At 38.4% G+C, this 15568-nt stretch overlaps 1 protein-coding gene across 1 annotated transcript in view; it reads left to right on the top strand.

The window, feature by feature from the left end:
- The first annotated feature begins 1469 nt into the window (after positions 1 to 1469).
- The window catches only part of LOC124645265 (membrane-bound transcription factor site-1 protease), a 30265-nt gene continuing 16166 nt past the window's right edge, over positions 1470 to 15568 (top strand). The window contains exons 1-8 of the mRNA XM_047185062.1: positions 1470 to 1909; positions 3761 to 3940; positions 4534 to 4620; positions 5252 to 5348; positions 5616 to 5836; positions 8915 to 9055; positions 9845 to 10003; positions 13706 to 13793. Of these exons, the coding sequence (XP_047041018.1) occupies positions 1679 to 1909; positions 3761 to 3940; positions 4534 to 4620; positions 5252 to 5348; positions 5616 to 5836; positions 8915 to 9055; positions 9845 to 10003; positions 13706 to 13793 (1204 nt within the window). The 5' untranslated portion in view covers positions 1470 to 1678. The remainder of the gene's footprint in view (positions 1910 to 3760; positions 3941 to 4533; positions 4621 to 5251; positions 5349 to 5615; positions 5837 to 8914; positions 9056 to 9844; positions 10004 to 13705; positions 13794 to 15568) is intronic.

Below are 15568 nucleotides of genomic sequence, written 5' to 3'. Positions count from 1 at the left end.
TAGGAGACGACTCTGTATTCTATATTCTGTTCTCTAAATGCTTGATATTATTTGTGCTTTAAATTGTATTTATTTATTTATTTATTTAACAATTTATGTACACAGTGAACATATAAAAAAGAAATAGACATAGTATAGAAATAGTACAAAGGTACTGCTTATTTCTAAATCGAAATCTCTTCCAGCAGACCCGTAGTAGGAGAGTTAGAATAAAGAGAAGTAGGTAGATAGACTGTGTAAAAGGACATAGTAAAGATATATAAATTACACATATATATATATAAAGCAAAAGATACATACATACAAAAATACATACAAAAATACATACAATAATATTGATTATATAAGTAGCAATATGTTGACTAGGGCATCTCCATATACTTCGTAGAATCGTCCCGAGTGACGGGTATGACGCGATGCGCTGCGGGCCAATCACCGCTTTTGCCCGCCCCCTCACCTCACTTCATACCACAAAAGGGACCCAATAAATTATTTCTGCGCAGCTGAAGGTGAGCGCTCAAGGTTCGTGCCGATGATTATACATACTATAATACCTCCGTGGCTTAGTATTAATTTATTTACATCAGAGTATAATTTTAAACTGTGGTGTGAATGACGTTGTAAATTGTAATGGCTGATTTACATTGAGTCAGTAACTGACGTCAGTCCACTGACAAGTCAGTGCTGACCCGGCACTGCCATCGTGTAAATTGATTTGAAGTCAGTACAGTACTGACACGTCAGTACTGACTTCAATATACGAGTTCGCTCCCCCTCCACCCGCGCCAGTGCTACTGACCGCGTGTAAATACGCCCAAGTCAGTGAAGTCTGTCGCTGCCGCTCTATTGAATAAGGACCACGCTTCCTCATTTCGAAAGGACATTCCAGAAGCTAAAAATGTCAGCGTAATTTCGAGTTTCACTTTGGCTGGCAAGGCGTCTCTCATAAATGTGTCTTGACGCTGAACAGAGCCTGATAATAACATAAGCAAATCGTCAAAGTTTTTTGGCGTCATTCTTAAAGCCAGTTTGTATTCTTTAGGATCTTCAGTTCTCAACTGGGTTAACAACAGAGAACCCCCAGTTATGTCTCTGTCCTCTATCCATTTTCTAATCCAAATTCGTTTCTCTTTAGATATCTCTTCTTCACACATATCACTTAGTTCTTGCATCATTACTGAGGTACATTTTCTTAACAAATTATTAACTTTTATTTTTTGCTGTTTTCGAGAATTCATTTTTCCGCACTGACTTTACGAACGTGTGTACACCAAAAGAAATATCCTCGACTACTGACGAAACACTGACTTCGTGTAAATAGCACGCGTCAGTTTTCGGCGCCTACACTGACGTCAGTTACTGACTCAATGTAAATCAGCCTTAAGACTTGACAATTGACGGTTGACATTTGTTGGTATGTCAATGTTTGTGACTTGTCACTAGACTGCTGAACATATTTTAACTTTGCTTCTAGTTTCGACAACAAACCTCTTGGTTTACGTGCCGGCTACAATTTTGTTTTTTTAAATTATTAATCATATAAGTATTCAAAAACATGTTCATATAATCATTGAATTCATTATAACGTTAGGAGAAATTACATGAGCGATTGAAGTTACAGTGAAGTGGATTAAAAAATAATAATGCGCTTTCATCGCCGTGGTTTACGGAGTTAAACATGGATTCGAAGCTTTTTAGAATTATTATAGGCGTACTCTATTTAGTACTGTTAGCCTCTGCGGATGAAGAAATAAACGTAGATGGTGTGTGCAATTCTACAACATCTGAGCGAGTACATTACGAATTCAATTCAGATGTAGTCAGTAGCGAACATATAATAACTTACAAGGGTTACTTCCCACGATCGACTCGAGAGAACTATGTCAGCGCAGCTTTGAGGAATGCAGGGGTGAGTTTATCAGTTAAACTTTAAACTTATTTTATACATAATTTTCCAATCATCTTTTTCATTCAGCTCCATGTAATTAGACGTATTAAGTGCATTTGCTAATCCAATAACACTATCCTATCTATTAAAACTAAAAAGGCCAGGCTACATATCCCTCCACCTTGAAGACCCTATCAAATTGACTGAAATTTCAATTTGCGTGCTTGGGACTATAACAAAAAATATGGATTAATATTATCGGTTCTAATTACTTAAATAGTTTCATAATGTTAAAAGTTAATAACAATAACATTTGTTGTCTTTTTTAGCCCTAAAGTATTCTGCCGTACAGTTGGTGTTTTATCTCTATTTCTGGTTATGACATCATCCTAAATATATAGCTTTCCACCATAGGTCCTACTTTCAAAATACCTAGCTTTTCAGCCAGGACCATTTTTGATCACAGGAATTTTTCAAATGCCACATTCAATTCAATTGTTTATTTGCATTCAATATGTTGTACAAGTGGTATTTTTATAAAGTTAATACAATATATTGGAAACTATATGGACTCGGTAGGGCACAGCATAAAGTGGTTGGAGAGGTTTGCACTTTGCAGTACATATCTTATTACCTAGTTTACATTCACAGTATAAAACATTGTCCCACATTTCAGAGTAGAAATGACTGAGAAATGGTGTAATTTTTCGAATTTTGCACTTTAGAAATGTATTATGCAAACTTGGTAAAGATAGATAGACAAGTTAGATAATCTTTTTAAACAGTTGTTAGAAAATTGCATTTGTTTTGATGATAACATTTTATCTCAATTTATCAAGTTAATTAATTTCATAAAAAGTTATTCTTTACCGTATACTCAGTAGATAATAAACATTATCTATTTCCTGTGTTTTTTCTGATAAAAGAGAATTTGCTTCACACAACCAAATAAATAGGAGTACATAACCTATCAACTTTTGTAATAAAAATGTTTCTTTGAGTACTTCATTGAATATCAATCTTGTTTTAGTATTACCACTGTACTAATGTTGAGTTGTTTGATTATTATTTATGTTCCACCTGAAAAATAACTACTGAATTAACTATTTGTATTATCACATCATTGTACAACATCACCTACATTTTTATAATAAATACATTTTACAAATAATAAATAGCTGACTTTGAGAATAAAGTTATCTTAAACTTGATAGATATTTCAACAATGTTTAGGAAATACAAGCTTGTATATACTGCAATATGAACACCAATACTCCACTTTGAGTAGGCACTTAACTGAAGGAGAACAATCTTGAAATGGCTTGTAACTCTCTCCTTTGTGATCAGTAGAGACCCCTAACTTGTTGCCAATAGGACCACATTTATCTGTCTGATGTCATCTTACACATAACATGCCTTAGTCATATTGTGTAAGGTTGACACTGAAATATGTACTGAAATTTTAGTTTCTTTATTTGAATATACATATAGATAACTGGGTTGAAGAGGTCAGATAGGTAGTCGCTCCTTGTAAAGCACTGGTACTCAACTGCATCTGGTTAGACTGGGAGCCAACCCCAACATACTTGGGAAAAGGCTAGTCAGATGATGAATATATTAAGTATATCTTGGACACCAATGGCTGATAAAAAGGTGAAGGAAAACATCTTGAGGAAACCTGGACTATAAAGTCCGAAATCACCAACCCGCATTGAGCAAGCGTGGTGATTAACGCTCAATCCTTCTCTGCGTGAGAGAAGGCCTGTGCCCAGCAGTGGGACGATAAAAAGGCTGTAACAGTAACAGATGGCCAATTTTGGTAACAAGTTACTAATAATTTTTATTGTCATTAAATAAATTAATTGTTATTAGATATCAAACTGGACTTTGTTGCGACGTGACAATCCGGCGAGAGAGTATCCGAGTGACTTTGATGTGATCATCCTTGAAGATGGTGGCCGACGAGCTCTAGATGCTCTCAAAGACCATCCAGCTATCCGACGGGTTACAGCACAGCGACAAGTCACTCGTACCATCAAATATATAAACGAGGTAATATACTACTTATTTACAGACTTATACAGTGTTGGCAGTCGTTATGGGCAGTCAGAAGGCAGTAAGTCTGACAGTCTTACCAAGGGATATTGGGTTGCCCCGGTAACTAGGTTGAGGAGGTCAGATAGGCAGTCTTCTTGTATTATAAAACACTGGTACTCAGCTGCATCTCACAAGACTCGAAGCTGACCACAACATAGTCTAAATTCTACAAGCTGAGCTTTTTGTTAAATTAGCTGACTAAAAAGCTTTAGTTAATAAAAGAAATGCTGAATTTTCTGTGTATTATAAGTGGGACTTTAAAGGAACTACAGAATGTTTATAATAATGCATGTTTTTAAGTCATTAAACGCACAAAATTTGTGCGAAACCGCTTGGTTGGTATGTACTTAATTTTCAATAATTTTCTGTCTGCTAAAATACATATAAATATCTCCAAAGCTTTGTTCTTGTTAGTATGAATGATATAATTTACAGATTTTGATTGTTTTATTTTTTGACGTTGTTAATAATGGACTTATGTTTGAATGAAGATATTATTGTATTGCAGTACAATGTGATAGTGTTTTCAAAGTGTTCTTGTTATGTAGGATGATTGCGGTCCAACCGGGTGTTTGTATGCGGGTTGGCGCAATCATCGTGCACGTGCTCTGCACTCCCTCAGGCAACCGCGCGAGGTGAGGACTTTATTCAATGTCGCTTGTTATTTTTTCTTAGTGCATCTTGTCAATGAATTACCCAGGTTCTATAATGCCCATTTTCGCCAAGAAATGCCTAAATTTAGGGATCCCCTAAGAGCATTTATGGAACACTTAACCCCTTGAATGCCGGTGCGCAAATCCACGCGAGACACGATTAATTTTCTATTGTTCTCTAATTAGCGGCATTCAAGCAGTTAATACGAATTTCGTTTTCACCAAAGTTTAAATGTCACTTATAACCTTTAAGTATTGGGGGAGACCTTATTCTAAGTGACACTTAGTTAGAAAAACGTTAAGAGATTTTTGGCGAAAACGGGCATAACCCCCGCATTCATAGACATTTAATGGTTATTTGAGCTATTCCTTAGTGAAGGATTTCTTTGACAATCCGTCACTAATGATTACTTAAGTCACTCCTTAGAAATAATTTTTCATATCGGTTTTGTAGTTTCAGAGCCTAGTTTAGCGTACAAAAAAACAAAAACATTTTTCGTACTTTTTATTTTATTAGTGTAGATTAATTTTAAATTATCCAAACAGTGATTTATTAAGATTTTTTATAAGAATGGGATAGAGGATATATGTATAACTGTGTGATATTCAACAGAATGGTGGCTACACTTCTAGGAAACTTTTGCGGACAGTTCCACGACAGATAACGTCGGTGCTGAAGGCAGACCTACTGTGGTCTCTTGGGGTCACTGGTCAGTATCACTGTTATTTATCATAGCTTAGAGTACTCTGCAAGTGCTGCGGGATTGTTCGAAAGAGTTACCGCGGCCTTGGTACATAAAAGGCCTACTATTTGTATGAACATGTGAAATAAGACGTCACATATTGTGCACATCAAGCTGTGTACTAATGAACATATTTTGTTGTCAAGTGTAATTTTTTTAACACGCTTTACCGAACGAATATAATAATGTATTTTGTTTTGGACCTAGTCAAATCCTCAATTGTTTTGTCACCAGGCGAGGGTATAAGAGTGGCGGTGTTCGACACGGGTTTAGCTCGAAATCACCCGCACTTCGGCCGCATTAGGGAGCGAACAGACTGGACGGGTGAGAACACACTAGACGACGCTCTTGGCCACGGCACATTCGTCGCGGGTGTCATCGCTTCGCGGTCCGATTGTCTCGGCTTCGCGCCCGACGCCGACCTGCATATATTTCGCGTCTTCACCGATAATCAGGTATGTTGGTACGATAGAGAAATAATTATCTGACGATCGCTGACTGCTGCTGTGAACTGCTGACCGCACATGCCGCGGCTGCAATGTATATGCAATAATAGTTTACCCCGCGAACTTCGTATCGTTTAAACCTTCCCTGGACCCCTACAAACATTTTAAAACGATCGATTTCATTCATGCATTTCAGTAGCAGTAGCTAGCTTTCAAAATGCACCTGAGGTGTATTAAACACCCGGGGCTGCGGGTTGTTCGAAAGAGATACCGCGGCCCTGGTACATAAAAGGCCTATGACGGAACACGACGGTTTTTAGTCAGTAAGAGTCTGACACTCCCTCACCGCTGCTAACCCACAGCGGGAGGGATCATTTGATGATTTTTGACATCGTTAAAAAAAAAGATGTATAAAACACAATCATATATTTCCTAAATCTTGGTAAATATTTCTATTGACACTTTCCCCTCGACGCGCGACGGAATACCAACACAATGACCGTATATCTACTAGATTTTGTCGGTGACTTCTTTCGAGTGGACTTTTCACATTTTCCGCGATCGTTCCACTGATATGAAAAGCACAATTATTTTTTTCCTTAATCTAGAATTGATAGATCGTTTGTTTAATGGAACTGCAAAAATTGAGTCCGATACGACTGCGATGTTATTTTTAAGATTTCGCGGAAAGTGCATAAAAGAGTCGATGACCTTATCATATACCTAATTAATGTCATGTTTATACGTAATTGCTAGAAATAGATCGTGTTCTGGGAAAACACGACTCTAGTTTTAACCTTACAATAGGAGTGAATATTTTTTATTAGCTATGCCTCATTGCTGGAGAACATAACACAACGTTATATATGTCACCGTAAGATTACAAACATCGGTAGATTACAATCTATCTCGAGAGATTGTAAACTGTCCAATTATTGTGAACCGTAACATCTGATTGCAATTTAACGTATTATTTTTCGCTATATTATAATCTATCAATGTAAAGCGGTCAAATTGTCAACTGGCGTAGAACGGAATGCATTTTGCGCGCTGATTGGTAGAACGTAATATATTCCTGACATATGGAGGGAACAAATTGTAACGAAATATTTATTCTTCAAACACAAATTGAAATTGGAAAATTATAAGAAACTTTTATATAAAAAAAAAAAAAAAAACAATTAGGTAGTTTGTCTTCAAACACAAACAAATATTAAAAAAAAATAAAAGGGAACTCCATGGGAACAGAACGGCTGGTCGTGATTGGTCGATCTTACAAAAAGACTGACCAATCAGGGAGAGCTTTCGGACAGTTGACAATTTGACAATTTCTCATCGATAGATTATAATATAGCGAAAAATAATGCGTTAAATTGCAATCAGATGTTACGGTTCACAATAATTCGACAGTTTACAATCTCCCGAGATAGATTGTAATCTAACGATGTTTGTAATCTTACGGTGACATATACATAGGTATCTACATATGTACATCAATTTCGTGGAAACACTGCGCGGCTTGTCGAAAAGCCGACGATTTTAAATATTTTTAGCTTCAACAACATCATTGTATACTTATTTTGTTAGGTATAAATACCTTTTCATAGCATAAAGGCTGGGGTACCACAAGGATCCGTTTTAGGCCCCACTTTGTACATATTATATACTGCAGATATACCCACAAGTGACAATGTTCTGTCTGCAACGTTCGCTGATGACACAGCGGCACTCTGCAACCACAAAAACCCTACTGAAGCATCCTTGGCCCTCCAGACCCACTTGAACAAAGTTAATTCTTGGATGAAAAAGTGGCGAATCAGAGCCAGCTCCAATAAATCAGTGCATGTCACTTTTACTTTGAGACAAGAAAACTGCCCTCCAATCAAGCTCGGAGACGATACTCTACCCCATCACGATTCAGCCAAGTATTTGGGCATACATCTTGATAGGAAGCAAACCTGGAAAATCCACATAAAAAAAAAACGCGAAGAGTTAAACGCACGACTCAGAACCCTAAATTGGCTGGTAGGCAGAAGATCCTGCGTCACAATGGAAAATAAGATACTTATTTACAAAACTGTCATCAAACCCGTGTGGACGTATGGAATTGAGTTATGGGGCTCAGCAAAAAACTCAAATGTGGAGATTCTGCAACGGTTCCAAAATAAAGCACTGAGAATAATAACCAATGCACCACTGTTTATCAGAACAAATGAACTCCATGAATACACTGAAATGAATATGGTCAAGAAAGAAATAGAAAATAGAGTTAAAGCTTACAAGAGTCGCATCGACGCTCATACCAACACACTTGCATCAGCACTCTGTGAATCGTTAAAGGACAGAAGGCTAAAAAGACAACACACATGGGACGTTCTTTGTTGACTAATCCCAATCTAATATGAGACGGTTTCCTCGCTGGAGGAACAGTTCTCAACTGTCAATAAATCCTCACAAAAAATCTGTTTAAGGCTGGTAAAGCCGATCGCAAGATTATTGAAAAAAAAAAAAAAAAAAAAAAAAAAAAAAGGTATATATACCTGTGTGTTATTAGTTTATTACCACGGAGGACGTATGTGCGGACTTAGATAAAATACGACTGCGCTGAAATAAAACGCGCATTTACGCCTTAATACCTATTCCATGTCATAGGCAGTAAACCTGTCGTCTGAGATTAATTTTTAAGGGTGCATCTACACGGTGCAAGTAGCTTGCGCATGTTAAGGCACATGCGCAAGTTACATGCATTCGAAAAACATGTGGATCTATTCGACTCGCGCATGTACCAAAGCAAAATACCCAACCGCCTGCTCTGTTGCGGGCGCGCTGGTCACTTGCGCATGTTAACTTGCTCCAGCTACATGCACCGTGAAGACGCAGCCTTTTTTTATCGATGACAAAAATCATCAAATGACCCCTCCCGCTGTGGGTCAGCAGCGGTGAGGGAGTGTCAGACTCTTACTGACTAAAAATCCATCGTGTTCCTTCGTAGGTCTTTTATGTACCAGGGCCGCGGTAACTATTTCGAACAATCGCGCAGCCCCGGCGGCTTGACGCACATAAAACGTTATTTTGTTCTTTCCTCAGGTGTCGTACACTTCATGGTTTCTGGATGCCTTCAACTACGCTATAATGCGGAAGATTGATGTACTGAATCTGAGCATCGGCGGACCAGACTTCATGGACCATCCCTTCGTAGATAAAGTGTGGGAGCTCAGTGCTAATAAGGTAAGCTATATTGAAAATTATGTGCTTGGTATTTACACCATGTCATGAGATTTTTACTAGAGTAATAGACCATTTTTAGAATTTTCTGTAATTTTAACCAGTTTTGTTGTGTTTGTTAAACTAAACACTTCTTTTGCGGTTTCATGGGATAATATACTCGCCGTTTCTCTTTGCACCCGCATCCAGAGAGATCTATTTAACGTACCGGACCCGGATAAAATATGACCCATATTAATTGGGGATCAAAACATTTCAAAGCCTACAATCGGTCCAGTATTGTTTTGTTTATTCGTTATATAACACATATTTTCCGCTTTAAAATCTTCAATATATTATTTACGTATATTATGTCAACCTCCTTGAATTTGACACGGATGCAAATCAACAGTTTTTTTTGTGATACCGAGATTTCATGTTCAATTGCATTGTTTCTGGGTGATAATAGGCTATAGGTAATGACGGTCCCGGGTCGGGCTGAAATTGTTTTGTGGATTTTATAAACTCTCACAAAGTAGCCCGTAGTCTGGAAGTTGGTGATTGATTCACCCGTGCAATGGAGAGCGCGTTATCGGTCCTGCGCCTGATCTCTCTCCGGTGGTGTCGGATTGCCGTCCCATCGGGCGCAGAGAGTGAAGGAATAGTGAGTGCACTTGTGTCTGCGCGAATGCTTGTGCACTATAATATGTCCTGCGCAGCTGTCCTTATCTGAGACATCCTCCGCGGCTGATATCAGCCTTGGACGTAATATTATTTTAATGTAGATTTAATGTTCAATTGCATTGTTCCTAGGTGATCATGGTATCGGCTATAGGTAACGACGGTCCACTATACGGCACGCTGAACAACCCGGCGGATCAGATGGACGTCATCGGCGTAGGAGGCATTGGGTTCGATGACAGGATAGCGAAGTTCTCGTCCCGGGGCATGACCACGTGGGAACTGCCGCATGTAAGCAACTATGATTTTTAAGACATTTATTAATTTTGTGATATCTTGGTAGGGATTTAATATGTAATAATAATGTCAGGACACCTTTTCACACACGGTTGGTTAGCCCCATGTTAATTTATTAATTAACTTGTGTTATGGGTGCTAACACAACAGATAAACTACATATAGCTACATATGTACATATATACTTTGGTAGCGATATAGGCAGTTAAGGCCGCGTTTCCATTGACGCGGAGCGGGGCGGAGAGGAGCTTAGCGGTGCACAAATTGACCAACGACTATGCTTGAAATCTCCGCTCCGCTTCAATGGAAACAGTACGAGCGGGGTGGAGCAGAGCTGAGCGAATATTCATACATCGAGGCGGTGCAGTGCGGAGGACAGCGAGCATTGGGGTGCAGAGCGGAGGACAGCGGGGCGGCACGGAGCGGTGCGGAGCGGGGCGGTGCGTGACTCGCGTGCAGTGTGTCAGTTGTCCTCGTTACGTCACTAGGTGCATTCAAAATCTTCATCGCTCTTCTCCGCCCAGCTGCGCTCCTCTCCGCCCCTCTCCGCCCAGCTCCGCTTCAGTGGAAACACTGACCACTTTTCACCGCTCTTCTCCGCCCCTCTCCGCCCAGCTCCGCGTCAATGGAAACGCGGCCTAAGAGATCAGAAAGTCTGAAATCCAGTTATACCAAGGGGTAATTTGTTGCTCGGGTTTGGATTCAGGACATCAGATGAGCAGCTCCATGTAAAACTCTAGTGCTCAGCTGCATCTGGTAGACTGGAAGGCGACCCCAAAATAGTTGGGAAAAGGCTAGGCAGATAATGATTCGCTTAGTCATTACTTGGACGGTTTAAATCAAGATGCGAACAGTTTTGACTTACATTGATTTGTTTAATAAAATGAAGTAAGACAATAGTTCAGTTTATCCTTAGCACCGACATCAAACATATGAATAATCTCTTCAAATGATACAAATATTGATCGGTAGACACTCTTTGATTTGAAACAATTCTACCATAACAGTTGTACCTTTAAATTGACGAGTAAATCTGTACTTTGAATTTATAAACTGCGTATTTTAATCATGAGATCATCAAAAGTAGTGGAACAAATCAGAATCTTCAAAAATGCATAACAAAGTAAAGAGTCATTATTTCTTAAAAACAAACGCGAAGCCTGACAAAAAGGTGAAGGAAAACATCTTGAGGAAACCTGGACTATACAGTCTGAAATCACCAACCCGCATTGAGCAAGCGTGGTGATTAACGCTCAATCCTTCTCCATGTGAGAGGAGGCCTGTGCCCAGCAGTGGGACGATAAAAAGGCTGTAACGGTAACAATCGCGAAAATTAACTTATCATCCTAATCTTCTGAAATTATGATTTGTTCAGATGTTGACTAGTATCGAGCAATGACATGTATGACACACCTTAAGAAAACAATTTGAGACGAGATAATCGATTACAATAAGGTCGAAAATCCGCATTTCCTGTAATGGATGAAGTCTTAATTGTTTTGACTGTTTCGAGCTATTTTTCGACAAAGTAGGTCAAGACTCATGATTCATGAATGTCATTCATCGGTAGTTGCTATGCGACTAAGATCGATGTTTACGTAATCAAAATCTTCAATTTGTATAATAAGTATATATGTATGACATAATAATTAATCTTGAGCTAAATCCTTTGATTTCATGCCAAATAGGTGTTCATTGATTTTAATTCTCATTTAAATTATGTAATACTTTTGAAACCTTTTCACTTTTTTTTTCATTTTTGAATGATTGGGAAGTTGACTTAGTCAAAAATAAATTATCTTTATCATATTCATGTGGATCACCTTCAATCTTGAAAACTACGCAACCGATTTTCATATGGACTTTTTTTATCAGATAGAGTGTTTCAAGAGGAAGGTGTATGTGTATTAGGGAATGCAATCCCGATCCCGCGGGATCCCGATCTCGCGAGATCTCGTGTAATTTTTCGGGATCAATCCCGACGCATCATATGACGAGATCCCGTTAGAGATTGACGGGATTGGGCGGCAGTGGTCAGCGAGGCAACACACACACAACCAAGTCCTTTTGCACGTATATCTACGTTCACAAGCTTAGACAAATTAGAATCTACCATTAAAAAAGAAATGGATTTGTTTGAGTGTGGAGGAACAAGGGGGCGATTTTTGCAGTTTGCATATAATTGCTTCGCCACGCTGTTGCCAACCAGCGTCAACGCTTCAACGCGAATGCCTTTCGGTATTAAAGGGCATTCTCAGCAGCGGGGTACATTGCAACGGACATTAGATGCCGAGGAGTCATTTTCAAAATCACTCTTTTTCCTAATTCCCTTGAAATAAGCTTATTGTTTTGATTACCTAATTTACCTACGTTAATTTCCTTACAACCTGATTATTATTTAGTTGGTAAGATTAAAGAATAAAGGTTTTTATTTTCTTTCGAGTAATATGTTATTTTAATTAACCTCACTATCACAAACAAGCAGTTATTAGCTTTTTCAGTCATCTGGATTCAATTATTTTTTTTTTTTATTAGACGGGATCCCGAATTTGCAGTCTCGAGTCGGTATTGCATTCCCTAATGTGTATAACACGTGCATGATATGGTAGAGAAACACTAACCGTCGTACCACAAAAACTTTTAAACGTCTGTTGTACACTTTTCTAAATAATTACAGATTATGACGTTGAAATAAGGTCCGTTTCGCATCCACACTTTTTTTAGACAAGTGTTCAACAGATGTTTACGTTTTTGTAGTAGGGCTGTTATAATTTTAGAGGTAACCGAAGTTTACCGAAGCGAAGCGAAGGCGGGCCACTATAGTTCGGCCATTCAGAGAATGCGTTCCTGACACGTCGCGATTGAACTGACGACGTAATAACATTCATTGATTATTGATATAATAATGTTGTTTTAATGCTCCTCAATTGTTAAAACGGTAAACAACCAGCAAAAATATTTTTATCGTAACTGCAACGCCATTGCAAAGTTACGTCGTCAGTTCAATCGCGACGTGTCAGGAACGCATTCTCTGAATGGCCGAACTATAGTGTACTATACAGGGTTACTGGTAAGTAGACCGCATCCTTTCAGGAGGTGATAGTACTGGTCAATACGGACAAATTTGACCCTGGGATATACTGGGCAAAAGTTAACCCGTTTCAAGATAATCGAATTTTAAGATCGATTCTTTACAAGTCGTCTAGGTACACGTATACATTTTTATTACTAGTTAAAAGTCTCGTTTTTGCGAGTTTTTGTGTATTTTGTGGCTTTTTGGATAGCTAGACAAATGTAGATGTTTTTTAAGTATTCTGCACAAAAAAATGAAGAGTAATATTTTTGAGAAAATATCTACTAAAAAAGTAATTGCTGTTCGCTATAATTTCCTCTGTGATTTGTACAGTTTTATGGTTTGTTATTATGAAATGATTCATCTTCTATCCAAAAACACACAAAAGTCCACAAAAACGAGACTTTTGACTAATAATGAAAATTTATACGTGTACCTAGACGACCGATCTTGAAATTCGATTATCTTGAAACGGGTTAACTTTTGCCCAGTGTATCCCAGGGTCAAATTTGTCCGTATTGACCTATACTATCACCTCCTGAAAGGATGCGGTCTACTTACCAGTAACCCTGTATATTTGTACTATATAATTCTATATAATTTGAATGTCTGTATGTCCGTAGGGCTACGGTCGCATGAAGCCGGACATCGTGACGTACGGCAGCGGAGTCCGGGGCTCCAGCGTCACCGGGGGCTGTCGTTCACTCAGTGGTATGTATTCAAATACCTATCTAAAGTTTTATTTCGAACTTTGTCCCATCTTTTCAGAGGAAAATTACATTTCTTGACAATATTTATACTAACACTAGCTTTCGCCCGCGTTTTCATTCGCGTCCCGTAGCCGGATGGTGACAAAAACCGTATCCTAAAACCTTCTCCCGGGTCTAAGTTACCTCCCCTCTAATTTTCAGCCAAATCGGTCAAGCCGTTTTCATGTTATGTCGTGACAATGGAAAGCGGGTTTCATTTTTATATGTATAGATAAAACTGAAGAGTTTATTTCTTTCTCAAATTAGTTTCATGATTCAAAGAGTATCTGAGGTCCTATGTTGAAAACGGATATTCAAATTTCAATTTAAACATCAATAAGTATGTGTATTCAATCACAAACCATCATAATGAAATCATGTCGAATTCTTACGCGCCATCAATCTTCGTACGCTAGGTCATTCACCCCGACTATGATGACTTTTTATCAGTTAGTCTTAAACGGTAAAGTGTATTGCTGCACAATAATATAACAACACTTTCTAAAGATTGTTTTAATATTATTTTTGTGTAAAACAGGTTTTGATATCATTTAATCGCTTATCGATAGTAATATAATGAAGAGGAAATTTTTTGTTTGTTTGTTTATTTGCATCCTAAAGGCTCCGAAACCACTGAACCGATTTGAATAATTCTTTCTCCATTTGAAAGCTACACTCTTCCCGAGTAATATAGGCTGTATTTTATCCCGGCACACGCAGTAGTTCCCACGGGATGTGGGTGAAACTGCGGCAAACGACTAGTTTTTCAATAAGGATAACATTTACCTATATCATTGAAGCGCGCCAAAATGCGGGTGTGCGATTTACGAGGAACGTAACTGCCTTCGCCTTTATACGTCTTCTTTGGACCTCGCCATTTTTTGTAATTCCAAAAATCGTTGACAGATATCTCATCCCTACTAATATTATAAATGTGAAAGTAACTCTGTCTGTCTATCTGTTACGCTTTCACGTCTAAACCACTGGACTGATTTTAATGAAATTTTGTGCAGAGATAAAAATGACCTTGAGAAAGGACGGGATAGTTTTTATCCCGGACTTTGAAGAATTCTCTTGGAAACGCGATATAACCGAACTCTACGCGGGCGAAGCCGCGGGCGTTAGCTAGTCTCTATATATGATCGTTTTGATCATGCCCTGTATGTCATAGCCGTAAGCCATAGCCCACCATAGGTACATATCTATTTGATCTAAAAGGTGGCGCCTGACCTACCTGCATTATGTCATCTCCGCTCATATTTTGTGGAGAGAGCAAATTCTTGGTAGCATGGTGAGTAAATGGGTATTTACACGCTGCAGTTCGCTGGCTTAAGTTGATGTCACTGTCAGTCAATGTCACTATCAGGTGCACAAATTCTTTCAATTTTTATATCCTTCAAAGATTCTCGGAATGCTACCTTCAATCTTGTTAATCACCTATTTTTAATGTCGAATATAAAAATTGGTTTTCTCCAAAGTTTGCTCGACTCCGGCGACGTTGAGTCATTTCGTGCATGTAGCCGCTGTAAATTGTTTCATTTTTAAGAAAATGCTGCTATGAATTTAAAAATTCGTACATTCAGTTCTCAATTAAATTCTAAGAACTAAATTCTTCTGTACATTTCACGCACTGTTACCTAAAATTGGTTCTGCCAACTCGCACTGCGTTCCGTGACGATAAAAAGTTAGGCGCCATCTATCTATATCTATCAACAGTCGACTATCAAGAGTTCGACT

The sequence above is a fragment of the Helicoverpa zea genome, chromosome 31 (assembly GCF_022581195.2).
Source record: "Helicoverpa zea isolate HzStark_Cry1AcR chromosome 31, ilHelZeax1.1, whole genome shotgun sequence".
NCBI lineage: Eukaryota > Metazoa > Arthropoda > Insecta > Lepidoptera > Noctuidae > Helicoverpa > Helicoverpa zea.
The sequence above is the reverse complement of the archived record's forward strand: the minus strand, read 5'-3'. Positions and strand labels throughout refer to the sequence as shown.